The 23,394-nt window shown below is 44.6% G+C and overlaps 2 protein-coding genes across 35 annotated transcripts in view; one reads left to right on the plus strand and one right to left on the minus strand.

Moving 5' to 3' along the window:
- Positions 1 to 1,169: 1,169 nt before the first annotated feature.
- TMEM213 (transmembrane protein 213) lies at positions 1,170 to 8,962 on the minus strand. The gene is made up of 3 exons (XM_025982198.2): positions 8,818 to 8,962; positions 4,924 to 4,995; positions 1,170 to 3,884 (listed from the first exon to the last, which is right to left on the minus strand). The coding sequence occupies exons 1-3, from the start codon at positions 8,960 to 8,962 to the stop codon at positions 3,715 to 3,717; spliced, it is 387 nt and encodes a 128-aa protein (XP_025837983.1). The 3' UTR covers positions 1,170 to 3,714.
- Positions 8,776 to 23,394, plus strand: part of ATP6V0A4 (ATPase H+ transporting V0 subunit a4) — an 83,388-nt gene continuing 68,769 nt past the window's right edge. For 8 of the 34 annotated variants that reach the window (XM_072762938.1, XM_072762923.1, XM_072762935.1 and 5 more), the window contains exon 1: positions 8,875 to 9,014. The gene's annotated coding sequence lies outside the window, so the exon portion shown is untranslated. Of the gene's footprint in view, positions 9,015 to 23,394 lie in introns of all 34 variants that reach the window. The other 26 variants (XM_072762933.1, XM_072762944.1, XM_025982191.2 and 23 more) reach the window with 7 other exon arrangements.

Genomic DNA, 23,394 nt, shown 5'->3' on the forward strand with positions numbered 1-23,394 from the left:
CTGAGCCAGCCAGGTACCCCAGAAATAGACTTTAAAATGATTTTAAAAGTCAAATAAATAATTGTGCCACACCTTAATGTTTATTTATTTATTTATTTATTTTTTTACCTTAATGTTTAATATTCTATTTCTACACAAGATGTTTTGGTATAGAAATGCCCCTAACAGTGTGGATTCTGTGTCCCATGGCCTGCGATAGTGCTGGGGGCCACATCATTTACTAAAAGCAAAAATCTTAAATGAAAAGCACATCTACTGTTAGGCAGGTCCTGCTATTTATACCAGGGAGTTCTTAGATCCCTGGAAGGTGATACTTGGTTTTCCCCTTCAGGTTTTCTTTTTTAATTTATTGACAAATCTTTGCTTTGATAGAATAAAGAGATCCCATGGTGAAGGATGATCTGAGATAAAGCACCTGGAAAGTATAACCATCAAATTATATAACTTGTCTTTCTGTCTAGTCTCAAAGAAAAGAACGATTATTTGGATTTGGTCTGTCCTTCCTCTTGCACAGATGAAAGAAAGACAATTCACAACACGCCTGAATTTGAATGTGGCAGTGGCAGAAACTACACATTATTCACTTCTAATGTAAGTACCTACACTTTGCCCAGACCAGAAGGGATGTCAGGCACCACCTGGAGTTCCAGCTTTCTGCTTCTAAAGCAGCAGATGAGGGGTGCCTGAATGGCTCAGTTGGTTTAGTGTCTCAGTTTTGATTTCAGCTCAGGTCATGACCTCAAGGCTGAGAGATTGAGCCTCACATCAAGCTTCATGCTCAGCGGGGAGTCTGCTTGAGATTCTCTCTCCCTCTGCCCCTCCCTCACCCCCTGCTGGCACTCTCTCTCTAAATAAAATAATAATAAAAAGGGAGCAAATGGAATCTTACTGCAGAGGTCTGGTATATAGAAGTGGTAAGAGCCAAGCTGCTATGGTCACAAGGACAGGCCTCATGCCCACCCCTTCCCTGCAGCACCCCAGCTAGCCTTCTAGGCTTTTTTTTTTTTTTTTTTTTTGTCTTCTAAGCTTTCGTAGTGGAGTTTGCAACCACTGATGTGTCCAACTCCAACATTCCCTACTTAGAAAACTGACCCCCACCCCCCTCGCCAAGGTGAAATGATTCGGTGAGGTTCACACTGGCCAGAAATCAGTCTTCATTGTTCTATTGCTTTTTGGAGTTAGTGCTCTCACCACGAGGTCACACTGTTTTATTTCAAAAATGCTTACACATGTTAAATCCAACCGGGTCCTTACTGAATCTTTCCATCTCTAAGGAGTTTGACCATCACATATTGTGGAAACTCTTTCCTTGGTGTTTAAAAAAAAGCGAAACACTAAGTTATGTGTGATCATAGCATCACATGGGGTGTCACGCAGACACTTGTTCACACGATTGTTTAACATGGGGGCACAGTAAATCTACCCATTTTCTTGATTAAACAATGGAGATTGAGGAAACAGCAGACTGAGCCAGGCACTGCCTTCAGTTCTCATTGGGAAACAGAGGTAGGTTTTCTGGAAGAGCCAGTGGCAGTAGGGCAGCCCTGGTGGCTCAGTGGTTTAGTGCCACCTTTGGCCCAGGGCGTGGTCCTGGGGTTCTGGGGTCGAGTCCCACATCGGGCTCCCTACAGGGAGCCTGCTTCTCCCTCTGCCTGTGTCTCTGCCTCTCTCTCTCTGTGTCTCTCATGAATAAACAAAACAAAACAAAACAAAACAAAAACCTGTGGCACCTCTGAATCACCTGCCGTCTCTAGGAAATACTTCTTCCTACTTCAGGGGCCTCTTTTCTTGTGTTATGTTTATTTGGTTGTCCAACCTAAATCCATGTTTCCTCACAAAGGGCAGCAATGGTCTCGTAAGGAGAGTCATTTTGTCCTTTCTTCCTTCTGATGAATCCACTTCCCCCTCCACCTGACCCTCCTGGCTATGTTCAGGGCGACCAGCAACATCCCTGTGCAGGATGAGCAGGAGCCAAACCAGCTGGCTTCTGTGGAGACTGGTTATTTCAACCATTTATAGAAAAATGGAAGTAGTTCTTCTTCTTCTTCCTCTTCTTCCTTCTTTCTTCTTCTTCCTTTTTTTGAATTTTATTTATTTGACAGAGTGCACAAGCAGGGGGAGCAGCAGGCAGAGGCAGAGGGAGAAGCAGACTCCCCGCTGAGCAGGGCCCCGGGATGAAGGCCTCGATCCCAGAACCCGGGGACCATGACCTGAGTTAAATGCAGATGCTCAACCCATGGAGCCCCCCACAGGCGCCCCTAAAATGGAAGCTCTGTATGCTGAACGATAGTCATCATGTATACACACATCCAGGGCCAGGCCTCGTCCGTTAGTTCATGCATTCATTTGTGCGATGAACATCGCCAGGAGCTCTCCATCCCCGGGAGCAAGAGGAAACACACTGACGGTGTGTATGTTCATGAAGGCTGCGCTTCAGGAGGGAGCAGAAGCACCCCTAAAAGCACCAGCCGCGGGTCCCCCCAGGCTGTCTGGGAAGGCTGTGAGTAGAACAGGCCCTGGGGCTGGACTTTGAGGCATGGCCTGCAGTGTGCAGGCGGAGCTGGAAGGCGGCGGGCGGTGGAAGACGTGGGGACGGGGACTGGGTCCCTGGAGCGCAGCCCTTGTCCTTGGGAAGGCGGTGGGTGTCCTGGGGACAGCAGGCCCAGGGTGGTGGGGGGTGATGGGGGGGGCGCCCCGCTGGGAGGTCAGGCTTTACCGGAGGTCGTCAGCAGGGGGCGCCAGCACCACGTCGTCAGGTGCCCTGGGGCCTGGCCACGGCGGGACCACGTGGGGGGGGGGGCGATGTAGGAGGGTCTGGACCAGGTGCCGGGTTGGGTACCGTCGGGCAGGGCGGCCACGGAGGAGGATGCAGGACAGGGAACAGGGGCGAGAGAAGCGATGCTCCCGGGCGAGGGGTGGCAGGTGAGGATGAAGGCGACTCCTTTTTGAGATGCCAGGGAAGCCCTTGGCTGGGGTGAGGGACGGGGGACAGGTGAGAGGGTTCTGAGCTTAGGAGCAAAGAGCCTGTGGACAAAAGCCGAAGCCAGGTGTTTCTTGGGCACCTGCCTTGGGGCGCAGCAGGGAAGCAGGCCTCACACACCGAGAAAGGAGATTGATTGTCAGCGCCCAAGAGGAGGACCCTCGTGGACTTGGGTGCAGGGCAGCCCTGGCCCTGCTCCCTCAGACCCTCCTTTCCATCTCGCGTCTCTTCTCAACACCATCGCTGCACAGAGGGGACTACTTGGAGGTGGTGGAAACCACATGGGCACGTGGGCACCGCTCCCCACCCCTCCCCCCTGATTTCAGCTCAGGTAGGTCATGACCTCAAGGCTGAGAGATGGAGCCTCACATGGGGCTCCATGCTCCGCGGGGAGTCTGCTTGAGATTCTCTCTCCCTCTGCCCCTCCCTCACCCCCCGCTGGCACTCTCTCTCTAAATAAAATAATGATAATAATAAAAAGGGAGCAAATGGAATCTTACTGCAGAGGTCTGGTATATAAAAGTGGTATATAGAAGCCATGCTGCTGTGGTCACAAGGATGGGCCTCATGCCCACCCCTTCCCTGCAGCACCCCAGCTAGCCTTCTAGGCTTTTGTAGTGGAGTTTGTAACCACTGATGTGTCCAATTCTGACATTCCCTACTTAGAAAACTGACACCTCCCCCAAAGGTGAAATGATTCCGTGCGGTTGGGTGGTCACTGACACCCTGGGGCCTCAGGCTTGCAGATCCTTGGGCTCCTCCGGGCTGAGCTTCAGCAGCTTGTCCACACAGAGCAGGATGAGGGTGAGGAACCACAGGCTCCATCCGACTGCCGCGGCAATCCAGCCATACTCATCCACGCCAGGGTGGCAGCAGCGAGCCGCTTGGGGACAGAAGTCCACGTCTGCCGAGGAAGGGACATCAAGGACACCACGGTGCATCGCCCCCCGTCCCCTCTACCCCCCCCCCCACCCCAGGTAAGGAATGAGACCAGAGCTCATGCTCACTAAAGCACACTGCACAGGTGTCACCTGCTCCATGCCCGTCCCCTTATTCATCCCTCACAGGATGGGAGGCCACACTTAACTACTCTCATCTCCCCGGAAGGAGCCCACGCTGTGACTCACCCAAGAGGGGGCACCAGATGGCAGAGCAAGAACTTGAACCCAGGTCTCAAGGAATCCAAAGCCCCACACTCAACCTCCACAAGTCACTGCCCTATTATGGGGGCTTCGGAAATACCCAGAAGTGAACGCACGGTTATTCAGGGAGGGCAGCAGTAAAGGGAGCCAGACATAGAAGAAAGCAAAACTTTCTGTTAATTGGATGTGTGGAAACAATGCTTGCTGCTTTAGGAAGTACTGCCTTCTTGCCCTTAGGAGTATTCAGGGAGAGGATGGACAGAAATAGGCAAAGGGTACCCAGAACAAAGCTCCTACATTGGGCAGAAGTTGGACTTGACTGGTAGCTTTTTTTTTTTTTTTTAAGATTTTATTTATTTATTCATGAGAGACACAGAGAGAGAGGCAGAGACACATAGGCAAAGGGAGAAGCAGGCTCCATGCAGGGAGTCCAATGTGGGACTCAATCCCAGGACCCCAGGATCACGCCCGGAGCCCAAGGCAGATGCTCAACCACTGAGCCACCCAGGCGTCCCCCCTTCTAAGTTTCTAATGCATGTTTGGCTGCCATCCTGTGGATGGGTCGTTCAAGCCACCTGTACCAAAGATTGTGAGCCGACATCAGGGTCAAGGCTGAGATAGCTTTTAAGATATGCTATGCAAGCAGTTCTGGGGGTGACAAACAGACCATACCAGTGCACAGGAAGGTCAGGCTGGCACTCCACCACTGGACCCCAATCAACAGAAAGCAAGCACGCTTAAGTGTCCCTCCCAGATCCAGGGCCAGCTCTGGGTTTAGGGCATTTGTCAGGAGATGCTTACTGGGGCACTGCTCCAGGGTTCCAGGGTCTGGGTGATGGGTGGCCAGGGTTGAGTTGTCACTGTTCCTCGCTTCTGGAAGGAAAGACAGAAGATGGTCTCAGGCAGTAGGGGAATCCATTCCCAGGCACAGAGTGAAATCTTTTTTGTCAGTTAGTGGTGATAGTACACCAAGGATTATAGAAGTTCCAGTCTAGGTGCTTTAAGATGTCATGTAATAAGGCTAACCCTCTGTTATGGGCCAGACTGTCCCCACCACATTCATTGAAGTCCTAACCCACAGTAGTGATTGTATTTGGAGAAAAAGCCTTTAAAGAGGTTAAATCAAGATTAAATGGAGTCATATGGGTGGGTCCTCATCCAATATGACTAGTGTCCTTGAGAGAAAGGGAAGACACTAGGGAGGCACCTGCACAGAGAAAAGACTAGGTGAGGTCACAGTGAGAAGGTGGCCATCTGTGAGCCAAGGAGAGAGGCCTCAGGAGAAGACACACCCGCTGACACCTGGAGTCTCCAGAACTATCAGAAAATAAGTTTCTGTTGTTTTAGCCACCCAGTCTGTGGTATGTTTTTATGGCAGCAAAAGAATACACTTCCCTTTTCCTTTCATTATTATCATTCAGAGACGCTTACCTGCATGTCTCATTGACTCACAGCTTCACACTTCATCTCCTTCATATCTCATCCTTCAGTGGCCAAGGGCCTGCTGCAAAGAGCTTTCCAAACACTCTATTTTAGCTGTTTCCTATGCAAATAGCTCCATCTAGAAATGGTTTTTCTCCTATATATTAAAGCAAACACTTAACAATCTCAAATGTCTTCTCCTAACTACTTTCAATTCCCTTCAAAAGCTTGAACAAATGAATGTTGAAATCTGACTTTGATTCTTTACTTCTGGTGATTATGATGGTATTACTCAGGCAGATGGTTATCAAAAAAATTAAATGCTATACCACCAAATCCAGAGATGGCTAGAATTTGCAACCATTAGAATTGTCTCGATCAATAAATAAGGAGCACAAAGATAAAAAGAACTTCAGTGGAAATTCTCAAAGTTCTGTCAGAGTGTGGAGGTGAGGGGGGGCTACAGAGATGAACATAAAGATTCTCAATTCCAAAAAACCATCATCTACCTTGCCTCTCATAGCTGAGAATGAGCAGATGGATGATCCAGGTCTATTCTGTCCAATATGGCAATTACATGTGGCTCTTCAAATTTATTAAAATGAAATAAAAAAATGCAACTTCCTGGTAGTATTAGCCACACTTCAAGGGCTCAGTTACCACACTGGATCACCACATTCTGAAATGCTGCCATATTGGAAGCATAGCACAGAAATGGAACATTTCTGTAGAAGCTGCTTTTAGGCAACAGGTGTGAACAATGGAAACTTGCAGGAGGCACAAGGGCCCCCAGCGCCCCCTAGCTGAAATGCAAACAGGCCCATTAAGCGACCCACCTCGGGAATAGTCATGACCCTAACTGACCAATTACAACAGGCATAGCTCCTCAGATTACCAAAAGGGGACATTCCCCACGCTCCCTCGCTCTGCCCTATAACTATAGCCCCTCACCACCACCTTGAAGCAGACAGTCCCTCCTCTGCTGTCCTGCCTGCTGCTGCCTTGCAGCATATTTAATAAATTTCTATCTCCTTTATTCTGCCCTGAGTAAATTCTCTCACTATCGGTACCGCTGGCCCTCACCTAATCGGGACACCCCACAACTTCCATCACCAAAAAATTTTTGTTAGATGGCATTCATCTTGGTAGATCAAGACCAAGAAGCCAATTTTAAAGAATTGTTCTGGAAATTAATTATATTGCTGTTCCGCTTCCTTTGAGGATGCAAAAAAAAAAAAAAAAAAAAAAAAAGTGGTTTAGAAACTCTCAAGGCTCCACTGACCCTAGGTCAGTGTGTCCTTCAAAGGAGCTTGTTGTCAGGTAGCAGGACAAGTCAGGAGGAAACTTCTTGTTTAGCCAAAGCCATGAAATTGCTGCTTAGAGTGATTTTATGCCACTCCTCCCCCCCACCCCCACCCCCCAGCCACTCCAATGTCCTGCCTGGGGTATAGTAATTACCTTGACACAATCTGATTGTTACTGTAAATTATTTACAGCTAAATGGCTTAGAACTTGGTCTTTATTTGTTTTGGAATAATTGATTCCTCAACATTTAATTTTCCTTTTTAACCCAACTAACTTCCTTGGCCTTGACTTTCATCTCCCCTCTGCCCTAGAATGGAAGTGGTCCCCATTTGGACCAAGTGAATGGGAGAAAACCTAGTTAACCAGATGCTGGTGTTAGGTTAAGCCATCTGAAATTGCCATTTGATAGGTCAAAAAATTTGTCAATATCGGTAATTTTATATGGTTCGAACTGAATAGTCTAGTTATTAATTTCTAAGAAGTTAAGCCTCAGCCTCTACCCTCGTAAGCATAGCCGGTCAGAGACTAGTCCAGCTTGGGGTCACTTCCAAAGTACAGGGTGCTAATAATTAAGTGCAGTTAAATTTGTCAGGTTTTTTGAGAGCCTATCATAAACAAGTCACCGTGAGGGTAAACAAATGAAAAAAATAAAATACTTATTTAGGGAGGGGTATGGGAAAATAAAACAAACATGCTAACATTCATTGAGTGTTTACCCTGTGCTAATTTACTAACAGTTCTTTATATGCGGTAGTCTCCTTTCATCTTTATGACAACCCTATAATGTAAGCGCTGTGATTATCCCCACTGTATAAATGAGAAAACTGGGGCACAGAGACATTAAGTGATTTGCTCAACGTCACACAGCTAGTAAGTTGTGGAAGCCAGAATTGAGTTGAGGCTGAGTGGCTAGAGCTCATACCCTGAAACTCCAAAGGAGGGTGGTGAGGACAAGGGAGACAGGCACAGCCCTGAGGGGTCCTTGAGGCTCAGTTTTGAGAGAGGGAAATCTGTCAAGGGCAGGGCAGGAGCTGCAGGGGCAAGATCAAAGCCAGAGGCCAGGGAACCTGGGTGCTCAGTGGCTGAGCATCTGCCTTTGGCTCAAGTTGTGATCCTGGGGTCCTGGGACTCCATCCCTGCGGGGAGCCTGCTTCTCCCTCTGCCTGTGTCTCTCCCTCTCTCTATGTGTCTCTTATGAATAAATAAATTAAAAATCTTAAAAAATATAAGGCCAGAGGCCAAAGCCAGGAGCATAAGAATATGAGGGAGTTCTCTCTGCAGGGGGAGAGCCCAGCCTGAGAGAGCAAGACAGGGGCTGCTACTCAACCCTCCTAGCGTCCATGAGCACACAGGGTAATAACTCCACGTCTCTTGTGCTGGGGAAGGTGGGAGAATCATCAACAGCATTTGGCAGGTTTTGTGCCTTAGGGTTTTATGGAAGTTGCAAAGGGAGCACAGGGTCAACGGAGGGACCAGAGGACCTCAGGTGAGGAACAGAGTACAAAGGGGCAATTGCAAATCACAATAGCCAGGGGCCCTGAGAAGGAGCAGTGGAGACACAGCGCCCATTAAAATGTCATTTTAGGCCAATTTTGGTCTCTTGATGGGAGAGACTGTCAGTACATCACATTTTTCCTGTTGCTTTGTGGCAAAGTCCAGTAGAGGTGGCTAAACCTGTCCTAGCTGAGGAGTTGAGTATTTGATGGTGGTCTTAGGTCTTAGGTAAATGTAAGACACCCCCAGCCCAACCTACCACCTCCTGCCTAATCCTTCAGGTGAGAAAAAACTGTTTGCTCTTCGCTTTGTGTGGGACCAACCCTAGCCAAAGAATCCTCCTTCCTCCCTTCCTCCCTTCCCCCACCCCTCTTCCCCCCTTCTCCTCCCTCCCCCTTCCTCCCCCCTCCTCCACCTCTTCTCTCCCTCCCCTCTTCTCCCCAGCGTGGCCAAGAATAAAGCTCACAGTTCTACCTGCCAAGCAAGCCAAGTGGAAGGAGGCAAAGAGCAGGCCGAGGGCCAGGGCGGCCCGGAGCGCAGAGGTAAGGCGCTTCATGCTGGAGAGGGAGGCATCTGTCTGCACCATCCCTGCAGAGGTGTGCCGAGGGCTGCGTGCCATGTGTCCTGTGTGTGCCGTGTCCTGCGGGAGCTTGAAAGCAGTGCTGTCAGAGGTGAATTTCTGCTCTGTGTTTGGGGGAAAAGAGAAGGGGTGGAGCAAAAGAAACCAGCTGTCACTCCTCACTCTCACCTCTTTAGAAGGCAAGCTGAACTATGTAGGCTGGGGGCGGGGGGCAGGAGGGAGGGGCCATTTATGCAATTCTGCCTAGAGTTCACGTGTTATCCCTACTGATGAAAGAGGGGACAGGAGAGGAGTTTTGTGTCCTGCCAGGTCCTTGAAGTTGAGTTTGCTGCCTTTTTCATCTGCCAATGTAGCGCTGGATTCTTTCTTCTCTGTAGCACAGTATTTGCTGACACCTACCCTGTGCAATGAATCCCTGCCTTTGAAGTGCTTTCGTTATAGACATATATCATTAAAACACAGAGCAATGTTTGAGGAATGACTCCAGAAGGACAAAGGGCTTTGGTTCTTAGCAGCAAGAAGCCACCATCTGCTGATGGGATGCTTCGTGACAAACATGGTGCTTGAGTTGGGCCTTGAAGATGAATAGAATTTTGACAGGCAAAGAGGAGAGGAGGGTACTAGAGACAGGAGGGACAGATGAGTAAAGGTCCAGAGGTCAGGGGTGCTTGGGAGTCCCCTGTGAATCCGCTGCAGCCCAGATGCTCAGAGGGGACCTGAGGAGGGGGATACAGAGAGGTGTCTGGCCAGCCATGAGACTGACAGACTGGTGCGCCAGCCTGGGGAGTTTGAAACAATCAGGAGGCAAAAGAAAGGCTGTGTGAAGACTTTGAACCAAATAGTAACATTTATTTATATTTGTAAAGATTTTATTTATTTATTCATGAGAAACACAGAGAGAGAGACAGAGACATAGGCAGAGGGAGAAGCAGGCTCCGTGCAGGGAGCCCAAGGAGGGACTTGATCCCATGACCCCAGGATCAAGACATGAGCCAAAGGCAGATGCTCAATCACTGAGCCACCCAGGTGCCCCAATAGTAACATTTATTACACATCCCCCATTTATCTGAAAGGCATCTTCATAGGCATATGGGACCCAATGATGCCTAACGTGATCCTAATGGTCCAGCAATGAAATCAGCAATAAAGAAAGATGTGTGGTGCAGCATGGTAACACTCAAACATGGATATCTTCTGCGGTTGTGGGAATACGAGAGAGACAGAGAGGGGGGTGGGGGAGAGGTTAAATTTGCCTGAGAGGCACAAGGGAAACACTCACAGAGGAGATGACATTTGGACTGGGTATTAAAGTTTGCCTACACAGATGGGAGCTAATGGCCTTTCTAATAAATGGAACAGCACACACAGGGCAAGGGAATTGTCTGTGTGCATGCAGGGCTGCCTTGTATAGATAAGTGCACTGTCTTCTTGCACAAGAACTGGCCTGGTCAAGAGAGTGAGGTAGAAATCCTTGCTCATTTGACACTATGTGGAAGGATGTGTAAACCGTGTGTAAGCTCAGGGTAAGGGAGTCTTATTGGAATACATTAGCCCAGCGGAGGCATTTTTTTTTTCTAATTTGTCCCAAAATACAAATTAGTGGTGGTCCTATATTCTTGGGTTGGAGGGTTGGGGGCAGACGTGCTTTAAGAAGGCTAATCTGCAGGTGATGTACCCACATCTGGTTTAGACCTGCCACTTGGTCAAATGTTCAGCTACTGCTACGTACTGGGCATTTGGTATGGGAGAGAGGTCTGCAGTAGGTAAGGCAACAGAGTCCTTGTCCTCAAGAAGCTCAGGGTCCAGTGAGGGAGAGAGACCAAAAAATAATGACAGCATGATGACATAAGTGTGGTGAGGAAGTCTTGACAAAGAATGGGAAAATCATGGAGGAGGTTTGGGGACGAAGGGGTTCAGTGAACGTTTCACGATAAGGAAGGCATTTTTTTAAAGATTTTATTTCTTTATTCATGAGAGGCACAGAGAGGCAGAAACATAGGCAGAGGTAGAAGCAGGTTCCCGGTGGGGAGCCTAATGTGGGACTCGATAAGGAAGGCATTTTGACCTGAAACTTGAAATCTGTGTGGTCTACTAGGCACAGGAGACAGGATCAGTGTATGCAAGACCTCTGAAGCACGAATGTGTGCCCCTTGACTGAGGAGGAATCACCATCTTGGGAGGATGGGGTAGATTCATGGTGTGTCTGGTTTGACTATTGTAAATGGTCCTGAATGGCAGACTAAACAAACTGGATTCTCTCTTACAACTGGGGCACCTTATAAGGAACTTGTACATGTAGACACCTTTATATTTCAGAAACACTGGATGATAGATCCACGGAGGGCAGGCCTGGATTCAGGGAGATCCGCTAAGAAGCTGTTGCAAAAATCCCAGCCAGATGGGGCACCTGGCTGGCTCAATTGGTAGAGCATGTAGCTCTTGATCTCAGCATTGTGAGTTCCAGCACCACGCTGAGTTTAGAGCTTACTTAAAAAACAACAACAACAACAACAACAACAACAACAAAAAACCCAGCCAGAGATCAAAGGAGCCCTGAAATAAAGAGCTGGACTGAGGATAGAGAACAGGGGAACAGAATCAAGAGGCATTTAGCTGGCTAAATCAACAGAAGGGAACCCAGGGAGTGGCATCCTGAGTGAAGGTTTCCAGCTGGGGCGGGTGGGTGGCCATGAAGCCAGCCTGGGGTGGAATTCCAGCCCAGCTCTTCTTGGCTGAGTGGCCCTGGCAAGATACTTTATACGTCAGGTTCTTTATCTGAAAAGGAATAGGATCTATCTCATGACTTGTTATGATGACTTAATGAAGTAATCCATCTGAAGTGCTTCACATAGTGCTGCTGGCTGAGCAGTAAATGCTCAGTACTCAGTAAATGCTAACTATCATTTAAACAGAAGGATCATCATACATTGAAAATGTGGAACAAAGGCAGTTTTAGGAGAAAAATAATGCTATTTATGTATTTATTTATATCCTGCCTCAGTCCAAAAAAGGGTAAGGAAGCTTACATAGAATTAATTAGCTAGATAAAGTAAATTTAAAATGAATGGGAAGAAATGAGGTAAAGAGAAATTTAAGGTAGGAAATATGAGATGGATCCGTGAGTTTAGAGCACAAAATGGCACACGTGTTTTCTAAGCTTTGTGGTAATTAGTGTGAAGAAAGAGTCACCTGCACGCAGGCCACCTGTCTGACTCATGAGCTTGCAAGGTGCAAAACAACAGTGTGAGTACAACTGCTCTTGATACCAGCACTAGAGAGACATTTTCTCCTTGGATCCTCCACAGAGATGACATTCCTTAATGGGACAGACACTGTTCTCAACATTTCCCTCACAGTAAACTCCGTGTAGGCTTCATAGACCAGGGCTGGTGTATCCCGCGAGCACTAGAGAGGACAACAGTGCATGGGGTCAACAAGATTTTCAAGGGTCTTGAAAATGCTTGAGACCTGTAAAGAGGTGCTCAGATCCCAGACTGTGCATTCAAAAAGAAAATATGGGGATTATAAGGGAAAGGAGAGGAACTGAGTGGGAGAAATTAGAGAGGGAAATAAACTGTGAGAGATTACTAACTCCAGGAAACAAAGAGTTGCGGAAGGGGAGGATAGGGTAACTAGGTGGCAGGTACTGAGGAGGGCACTTGATGGGATGAGCACTGGGTGTTATATTTTGGCAAATTGAATTTAAATTTTAAAAAAGTAAAAAAGAAAGAGAGAGAGAGAAAGAAAAGATGGGAACACCTAGGTGGCTCAGTGGTTGAGCGTCTGCCTTTGGCTCAGGGCGTGATCCCGGGGTCCTGGGATCAAATCCTACATCAGGCTCCCTGCAAGGGAGGGAGCCTGTTTCTCCTTCTGCCTATGTCTCTGCCTCTCTGTGTGTGTCTCTCATGAATAAATAAAATCTAAAAAAAAAAAAAAAAAGATTTCAACTGCAAAGTAATACAATTCATTTTATTTTTATTTTTTTTTAAATTTTTATTTATTTATGATAGTCACAGAGAGAGAGAGAGAGAGAGGCAGAGACACAGGCAGAGGGAGAAGCAGGCTCCATGCACCGGGAGGCCGACGTGGGATTCGATCCCCGGTCTCCAGGATTGCGCCCTGTGCCAAAGGCAGGCGCTAAACCGCTGCGCCACCCAGGGATCCCCTACAATTCATTTTAAATACATAAACAGAAGCAATCTAACATAGGATGTTGGGTGCATCTTAATGTATTTGATGTGAGCAGATCGTGTCCTTCCAAAATGATGACAGCCTGGGACATGCAGGGATTTGAAACAGCCCTTTTTGACAGTGGTTTGAGTAGAACCCACTGATCTAAACAGACAGTGTCATATCGCATCATACCAGTGAAAGCAACTCTGGATGTAACTGATGGAAAGAGCAAGGACAATAATCTGTCCCCACTCTCTCTCTTTTCAACACAGTGTTGTTTGGCTGGGACTGTTTTAGATTAGGTGTTTCCAAGTCAATTGAAAGACAAACATTTTCTTAACAGATGAAAAAATTTTCTTACCCTAAAATAGAACTGGATGGACTTGACTGGTATCTGATAACTCATTAATTCCCAAAGGAAGGGCAGCAAAGCAACTATTTTTACAAACGTCACTATTATTAGTTTTTTTTTTTTTTTTAAAGCAGGTCTTTAATTAATAACTCCATGCGGCTGGTTACCTCACCTAGCAACTCTCTCATACATTTTACATTAGGTTTGCTTTGGAGAGCATACCGGGAAGTTAAATTGCTCAAAGCTAGACATTCTACAGGAACTTCCTCAAGATTTTTTTTAATGGTTGAAATAAGTGTTTGGTTACACATACTTTAAAAAAAAGTCCAGGCTAAAATGTGGCCAGGCTCCACAGTAGTGGTTGAGATGGGATTGGCCAAGATGGTGGTAGTTCTGTGGCCTTCACTGCCTTCTAGTTTATGTTTTCCCTGATAAAATTGCATTTGAAAAAGAAAAGGAGGGGGCATAGTGTTTAGTGTGGTAAAAGACAAAACCAGCATTCTGTGGCCTGGAGTGGCTTCCTGTAGATAGGATATTATATGTTAAGGAAGCTTCCCTTGTGATTCTGGTAGGCCCCTTTCCGTCTTCCACCTTTGGGAAAAGAAGAGACCACTGGCTTTGAACTTGGGGTTCATTTCCAACTAACCCGTCCTGTAGAGAATCATGGCCCTCACCACGACTATGCCTGCTATTCCCTAACTTCTGACCAGAGGTAGATCCATGGCTCTTTCTGTAGAGGGCTTTGTCAGGATCTGTTTTCACAAAATAATGTCAGTCTGTAAATGGTGCATGGGGCTGAAATACGTAGCTTCACCTAAGCAGGATCTAGTTTGCGGGGTAGCTTAACTACACTCACTGCTGCTCAGTTATGGGTTTATAATTTGGAAAGAGTGAGAAAGAAAACTGGAGTTCAATCTCGAGATCATACCCTAGAGTTGATCAAAGTAACTGAGTGAACGAGGTCTTGAGTCCACCGTTTGGAACCATTTTTGAGCAGTTCCCTGGGATAATTTATTCAGCTCTTGCACTAGGGTGGGCAGTGGTACCAGAGAGAAGTAGGGTGAACAAAGGGATGGGATTTCTTCTCAGCTAAGGCCATCTTCCATATAGGCCCTGGATCTCATTCCTTCCCATCTTCTTAGGTTGCACTGTGATCCGTGAGCATACTTTGATGATTTCTATGTTTTGCTATACATTAAGACCTATCAGATGGCCATTTTTGGTAAACATTCGGTAGTGCTTGAAAAGAATGTGCCATGCAGTTGTAGGGAACAGTGTTCTGTGTAAGTCCATTAGGTCAAGAGTGCTAATTGTGTGGTTCACATCTCCTATATCTTTCCTGTTTTTAAAAATCTAGTCCTGGGGATCCCTGGGTGGCGCAGCGGTTTGGCGCCTGCCTTTGGCCCAGGGCGCGATCCTGGAGACCCGGGATGGAATCCCACGTCGGGCTCCCGGTGCATGGAGCCTGCTTCTCCCTCTGCCTGTGTCTCTACCCCTCTCTCTCTGTGTGTGACTATCATAAATAAAAATTAAAAAAATAAATAAATAAAAATAAAAATCTAGTCCGCTTATTATGTTAAATATCGAGACAGATGATTGTGGATTTCTCTGTTTTCTTTGTAGTTTTGTCTATTTTTGCATTAAATATTTGAGGCTGTCGTTAGGTCTCATGCAAATATAGAATTGAAATGCTGGTGAATTGAACCTTCTTTAAAAAAATCATTTTATAAAAAAAAATCATTTTGTAAAATCCCTCTCTATCTCTAGTGATACTTTGTGCCATCAAGTTTACTTTGTCTGATGTTATGATAGCTAACTCACCTTTCTTTTGCTTAGTTTTGCATGCTGGGTCTTTTCCCAACGTTTCTTTCAACTTTTCTAAATTCTTACCATGTTTTTGATGTGTACCTTTCGAAAACATAGTGAAGGATTTTTTAAAAACCTGGTCTTAGATTCTTTGTCTTTCATTTGGCCGCTTAATCTGTTTACATGGGATGTGCTGATACTGATTGTTTTGGGTTTGACTCTCCATCTGACCAGTGCTCTCTGATTTTCCCATCTGTTTCACATCCCTTTTTTTCTTTTTTTCCCACCACTTTTGGATTGAATTTTTCATTCCATTTTTTACTGTGTGCATTCTTGTCTTATCAAAGTCTAATATTAACTGATACTTTTACCCTCTTCCCAAATAATGTAAAGAGCTTGGAACTTTATTTTTTATTTTATTTTTTTTAAAGATTTTTATCTACTTATTCATGAGAGACATAGAGAGAGAGAGAGAGGGCAGAGACACAGGGAGAGGGAGAAGTAGGCTTCATGCAAGGAGCCTGATGTGGGACTCGACCCAGAACTCCAGGATCACGCCCTGGGCCGAAGGAGGGCGCTAAACCACTGAGCCACCCAGTGATCCCCAAGAGCTTGGAACTGTAATACTACTACTCCTGATTTCTATATCATGACAGTCATGTATCTTAACTATATGCATATATATTTTTTTAACTTGGTAACTCATTATTGCTATTTTTATACAGTGAATGTTTTATGTTAAATTTATTCATATATTTGCCACTTTATTGTTCTGGATTCCTTTGTGAATGTCTCGTCTTCCATCTATGATGCTTCTTCTCCTTAATATCTTCAAGTATTTCCTTGGTGGAATGATTAATGATCTAGGATAGGTTTCTCTTCATTTTTTTTTTTTGAATTTTCTTTTCTTTTTTTTCTTTCTTTTTCTTTCTTTCTTTTTTTTTTTTTTAGACTTTATCTCTTTATTCATGAGAGACACACAGAGAGAGGCAGAGATACAGGCAGGGGGAGAAGCAGGCTCCATGCAGGGAGCCCAATGCAGGACTCCATTCCGGCACTCCAGGATCACGCCCTGAGCAGAAGGCAGGTGCTAAACCGCTGAGCCACCCAGGGATTCCCTGAAAGTTATTTTCATTGAGTGTAGAATTCTAGGTTGAAAGATACTTTCTATCAGTGCTTTAAAGATATTCTATTTCTTTGGACTTCCATTTTTTTCTGTTGAGAACTGTCCATCTAACTGTGCTCCCTTGTAAATAATTTGTCTCTTTTTTCTTTTTTTTTTAAATTTTTTTATTTATTTATGATAGTCACAGAGAGAGAGAGGCAGAGTCACAGGCAGAGGGAGAAGCAGGCTCCATGCACCGGTAGCCCGACGTGGGATTCCATCCCGGGTCTCCAGGATCGCGCCCTGGGCCAAAGGCAGGCGCCAAACCGCTGCGCCACCCAGGGATCCCTGTCTCTTTTTTCTTTGGCTATTTGTAAGATTTTTGCTTTGCCTTTGGTTTTCAGAAGTTTTATTACGATATATTCAAATATGGATTTTTTTAAAAAATTAATCTTGCTTGGGGTTTGTAGGCAACCAAATATGGAGTTTGATGTCTTCAATCAGTATTGAGAAGTTGTCGGCCATCAAATACTACTTCTGTCCCATTCTTCTCTCTCTGTCTGGTCTTCCAATTACACAGAGAGAGATTTTCTGCCGTAGACTCTAATTCTCTTGCCCTCTTCTTTATTCTCTCTGCTTTTGTTTCCATGGGCTTTATTCTGTACATTTTCTTCTGCCCTATTTTTTTATTAAATCTGTTATCATCTGTGTCTAATTGACTTTTGTAACTATACACTGAATTCTTAATTTCAGTTATTTTAGTTTTAGTTCTAGAATTTCCATTTTGTACACTTTTAAATCACTTTTTGTTACACAGTCTCACTTTTCATCTTCATGAACAGAGTGAGTATAATTTAAAAAAAATCTTTTTAATAACACCAATATTTGTTAACCCCCACTGATTGGTTTCTATGGTCCATTATTTCTGTTGGTTGGTTTTCATTCATGTTGCTTTGTTTCCTTGTATACCTGGTTATTTTTATTATGTGCATAATTGCAATTACACACAATTGTTTGTAGAAATAATTTGAGACCTAGGATAAATCATGATTTTTTTTGGTTTGGTTTCTTTGGTCAGCTACTTGGGGCCAACAACAATCTGTTACCATGTGTCTTGTCTCCCAGATTGAGATGTTTATAGCTATGTTGTAGACTTTGTAAGTGTTAATTTATTTTGGTCACCTTTCCTTCTATGTGAAGCTCTTTGGAAAATTTTTTCCCCGAGGAAATAATTAGAGATGACACAAAATGTGAAAATGAAAGCTTAGAGGCAGCTTATAATAGAATAAAAAATAGCTTTTAAAATGATGTTTTAGACTGATATTTAATTATTTGGAAATACACTTGCTATATAATACAAAGCAGAAAAAGCAAGATGTGAAACTATATATTCAGTAGGATTCCAGTTTTGTAATATACATGCATATACAAAGAAAAAGCTTGAAAAGCATCCTATCAGGATTTTAGCAGTGGCCACATCTAGAATGAACACTTTGGGATAATTTTTATTTTCTTCTTTACACTTTCATATGCATTTCAAGTTTTCTGCCATGAATGCATATTACTCTTTTTTTGCATGCATATTACTCTTGTTACCAGCCTATAAAATCAAATTAATACATTTTAAAAAGAATAACCTGGGTGGTGCAGTCAGTTAAGCATCTGACTTTTGGGTTTGGGTCAAGTGGTGATCTCAGGGTGGTGAAATCAAGCCCTGAGTCAGGCTCTGTGCTGTCAGTGCAGAGTCTGCTTCATGTTCTCTCCCCAGGTTCTCTGCCCCTCCTGCTTGTGCTCTCTCTCTTTCTAAAATAAATAAATACATCTTGAATATTTCACATGGTGGTAATGCAGTTACCACAGAGCAGATACACTACATTTAACAGTACTTATGGTGGCTTGGGAAAATTTTCAATGTCAGGGAAACTTCTTTTCCATTAAAAAAATTTTTAAGTGCTTTTTATGTATCTTTTTTTAGAGCGAGACACTGAGAGAACAGGGCAGAGAGGGGGGGAGGAAGAAGAGAGAGAGAATCTTAAGCAGGCTCCACACCCAGCATGGAGTCTGACATGGGGCTTGATCTTAAGACCCTAAGCTCATAGCCTGAGCCAAAATCAAGAGTCAGATTTTTTTTTTTTACTTTATTTATTTATTTATTTATTTGAGAGAGAGAGATAGTGAGATAGAGCATGAGCAGGGGAGAGAGGGAGAAGCAGGCTCCCTGCTGAGCAGGAAGCCCCATGCGGAACTCGATCCTAGGATCCTGAGATTATGACCTGAGCAGAAGGCCAGTACTTTACCAACTGAGCCACCCAGGTGCCTTCCCCAACAACAACAACAAAAAATTTAATTAATTAAATTTCAAGTTGCATATGGTGCAGAGGACTACTTATTGACAGCCTCCATTTTTGAGGTGCACAAGGTATACAACAGAATGTACAGACACACTCCAGAATGTTCAGGACATAAAGAAGACTGGAAGTAGGACACAGAAAAAAACCATAGAATCTCAGTGTTGGAAAGGGACCTAGAGGCCATCTGGTTCAATCCTTAGCCTATAAAGAATGTGTTTCTACAAAGAAAGTAGTGAATTAGAGAGCTTGGTATGGGTGCATTTGACCTCGCCCGCCTCTCAAGGTTGTTACTTGGACTTCTGCTAAAATGCCTTATGTGGCAGGTTTCTTAACTAATTTTTAAGGCAGCCAGCTACACTGTGGGACAGCTCTACCTGTTAGAAAAGTTAGTGAGTTACTAGCATCAAATAGGTAAGGGCGTTTTAAGGTGAAGTTAATAAACAGTGGGAGGGGAGGTCCTGTCCAGCTCTACAATTCCATGATTGGCAATTTCTGGCTTCTTCATTCCCAGCCTTACTACTTGTACAAAATATTTCTGTTGGCACAACAGTGCTTGTGGTCAGATTCATTTTGTGTTTAATAAACAGAGATGTATGTCCTCAAAGAGTAATTTTAAGCTAAGGTTTTGGGGAAATAAACTACATGTTTATGATAAACACTTGGGCAATTTTTCTTTTCCAGTTTGTCCACATGAGACTAAAAAGGATCAGAGAGCTGAGTCAGACATTGTTGGATGCTTTTTCCCAGCATTCAGCTTCTTCTCTGTGGCTGTGTACTTCTGGCTGCTTCTATAAATTTACTCTCTGTCTTTTGTCTGGACTGCCCATAGACTGGACAATCAGCCGTGAGTCAGGGGAGTTCTGGATTCCATGTTCATATTGTCATCCTCTGTGTGACCTTGGGGGAAGCCATGTAACCTTGGTGAAGATGCTGCCTCAGAGATGTGATGGGGGCTCTCTGGGAGGGAGATACATGAGAAAAATCCAGGGAAATGTTGCTTTCAATCCTTTATGAGAAAATTTTTGTCTAGGGTCCCCAGGACTCTCCAGAGGGGTAGGCTATCCCTAGAAGAGGTTTTGCTATGCATAGTGCCTAATGCATACAGATGTTATGTCCTTTGAGAGAGAGGGTGATGTAAAGAGACCCTGAGAGTCAGGAGTCCATATTCTGCTTCCAGCTCTGCCACTAATTCGCTGGAGGATTTTAGGCAAATCCCTTCATTCCTTGGGGTTGTTTCCTCATCCCTAGAGTAAGGGGATTGGACTCGATGATCTCTAAATTTTCCTCCATGGTACGATTCTGTGACTTCTATGCACAACGTGGTATATTCCACGGAGAAGAAAGTAGAGGTGGCAATTGTGCCAAGAAGAGTCTTACCAGTGGAGTCTGGGGTAAATATTATTACAGAGAAGGCAAATAAGTGGGGAGGTGCTCCCAAGTGAAAAATTTGGAGGTCTGAAAGATAAAATGCATCCATGACAAACTTTGAGGCATTCTCTTCATGATGAAATTTTATTTTCCTACATCTTACTGCCAGTCATTCTGTGACTTGGCAAGGGAAGACAGAAATGAGAGGAGTGTAAAGTAGCTGTGTTCTAAGAGAGGAGAAGCAGAGAGACAGGGCCAAGATATGTGGAGATGGAGAACAAGGAAGCTGGAAGGTTCCGTGATGGAGGGTCTTCTCCTAAGGAGTGAGGTGGCCATGTGCTGAGGGAAGGAGGTAAGGGCAAGATGGAGTGGGGAGGAGAATGTGGCTGTCACTGAGAGCCACCTGGGGGGCTCTTTCTTTTTCAAGGAATCCTCTTGGGGACAGAAAGGTGTCGAACAACCGTGAGGGCCAAAATGATGTCAAATGGCACCATTATGTACTGTGACATTGACTGGAGATGGTCTACTGCCAGGCAGGGATGGGGCTGTACGTGGCAAGAGATGATCCTGGTTTCAGTACACATCACATTGAACTCAGTGTGCTGAAGGCATAAACTCTCGGGCAACAAATCTGTCAACAAATTGCATCTCTGTGTGTGTGTGCGCGCATGGGCGCACTGAAAGATGAATGTCATTCCCTCTCTTTAGTGACCTCAAATCATTATTTCTGTCTCTAGCACTTTCTCTCTGTTAATGCATATGGTAAAGGATTGTGGATGGTGGGGTCAGTGTCTGACCAATGATGGTGGAGAAGTGCTAGGTAAGTGGATGGTAAAATCAATTATTTGAATGAAGATGATCTGGCTGGAGTTCAGTTCAGAAAAATTATCACTGGTTTTTGGAAAATCGGGTTGTTACTTTTGCGCTAGATTGTTATTTTTGGATTCAATTCCTTGCAAGCATTTTAGCTTGCTCTCCTATTATTCCTTTTAGTCTTTAAAATTATGACGATCTCTTGTAAGTTGATCTTGTACTGCTGAACATGTGGGCGTGCACAGTATCTTCCTAATCCCCTGTATAGGGATATGGGAATAAAGGAGGCCCTTTGTTTAAAAGAATGTCCATTTTGGAAAAAAAAAAAAAAAGAATGTCCATTTTGAAGGGGTGTAAGTGGAGTGCTCACCTCCTTAGCTCCTCAAGAGCCATTGTATAGGATGTCTTCAGGACACAAAAGCACCTCACTGGAGACTTGCATATACAAGTATAAAGTGGCCCAAACTGGCATCGTGCCCTCCAACTTGACCGAAAAATGGGATCAGTGGTACTAAACCCCAAATGTCAAAAACAATGCTCTTTTGGATGACATAGGGGACCAATTCTGTTCTAAGAAGGTTGTTTCTCTCAAGACCTAATGCCAAATGTGTTGTCTTTAAGGCATCGAGTTGAGAATTTTGAGAATTCATAAAAAACTATACTGAATCATTAATAGGAGAATGACTTACTTTTTGAAATAGTGAGACAAAGGAATGAGAGGTACTGCCTGGCTGTAGATAAGTTACTTGGCTTGCCTGCACCTCCACTCCAGGGAGTGGTCAGGACCCAATCTTTGTCTCTTTCCCACTGGTCCCTGGGAACCCCATCATTGTGTTGGGATCTCTCCCATTTGCTCTCCCTCCCATGTTGAGATTCACAGTAGAGAATCTGGGAAGCTTACTCTTGTTTTGGACTCTCCGGACTGGGATTGCTAGCACTTGAACCCTTCCAGCCTTGCAATACATCAGCAATGCTACGAAATGCTCCAGGTAAAAGACTCAACTCAGCCAGGACATGTCCAGAGAAATGGAAAAACTATCTTTGTATGATTCAAAGTGATTGTCTCACATGCACCTAACAGGTAAGGAAAAGTAGAAGGTGCCAGTTTCTAGATGTGCTGGGCCACTAGAGCTCACAGAATTAGCTTGGATGATCAACTATTTTGTCCTTGAGAAAATAAGTGACATCATCCCTGGGATGCTAATTTCCTCTCAGTTACTGCCCTGCTCCCTCCTGAAGCTCTGCCCCTGGAGTAGATCTGTCAAGGTTACCAGTAACCTCCAGAGGTTGGTGAGCCCTCCACCATTCTTGAAACACTTTCTTCTCTTGAATTATCTTTCTTCTGACTGTCCTCCTCCATCTTTGTTTCTGCTACATCTCTTCTATTCGGCCTTGAGACCTTGGAGTTCTCCTCTTGGGTCTGACTTCATTGCTTCCCCCTTATTGTGGACTGAAATGTGTCCCCCACCACCACTCCTTGCTTTCACGTGTTGAAATCCTAACCCCAGTACCTCAGAATGTGACCTTATTTGGAAATAACCTATTATATGTTCACATAAATACCTATTTTTATGAAAATACTGTATTTTCCAAAACAAACAATTTAGTGAAAAGAGTAGCATTGATTGCTTTATTTTGCAAATCTCTTTAATGTCTGACTTAATAGAAGACAGCTGGATGTCATTTGCAAATCTATTTTCACATTCGGACTCGTTGCTCTGTTATTTTTGTCGAAATATATGATGAAAATCTGGCCTCGCATAAATATGCAGTTTTTAAAAAGGGAAAAATGTATTACTAGTCTTTTCAGGTGTGCATTTTTCTATGATACTATACCAAAACTTAACAAGGAGTAATTTTGAAAAGTTTAGGTGCCATGTGGAATCAGAAGCCAAACCATTGACCTTCTCATTACAGTCCCTTGGCTAATCATGTACTTTCATTGGATCATCTGTCCAAATGTGACTTTAAAGAATCAAAAATGGGGGCAAGATGGCAGAAGAGTAGGGTCACCAAGAAACCTGTCCCCACCAACTTACCTAGATAACTTTCAAATCATACTGAAAACCTACGGATTCCATCTGAGATTTAAGGAGAGAACAGCTGGAATGCTACAGTGAGAAGAGTTTGTGCTTCTCTCAAGGTAGGAAGACGAAAAAATAAAGATTCAAAAACGATTTTTTATTTTAGAGAGAGATCAAGCATGATAGGGAGAGAGAGAGAGAGAGAGAGAGAGAATGAGCAGAGGGGAGGAGCAGAGGGAGAAGCAGACTCCCTGCTGAGCAGGGGCTCATGGGATCATGACCTGAGCTGGAGGCAGATGCTTAACTAACTGAGCCACCCATTCACCCCAGATGTGACTCTATAGCATCATGCATTGGGCATTTGGGAAACATTGGTTCACTGAGTTTTTCAGATCTCCCAAATGCTATCACATTTCACTATACAATAACTTAAAAAAAAATCACGTTTATAAATATCCCCACAGAAATATCCTCATCAG

This window comes from Vulpes vulpes, chromosome 7 (assembly GCF_048418805.1).
Source record: "Vulpes vulpes isolate BD-2025 chromosome 7, VulVul3, whole genome shotgun sequence".
Lineage (NCBI taxonomy): Eukaryota > Metazoa > Chordata > Mammalia > Carnivora > Canidae > Vulpes > Vulpes vulpes.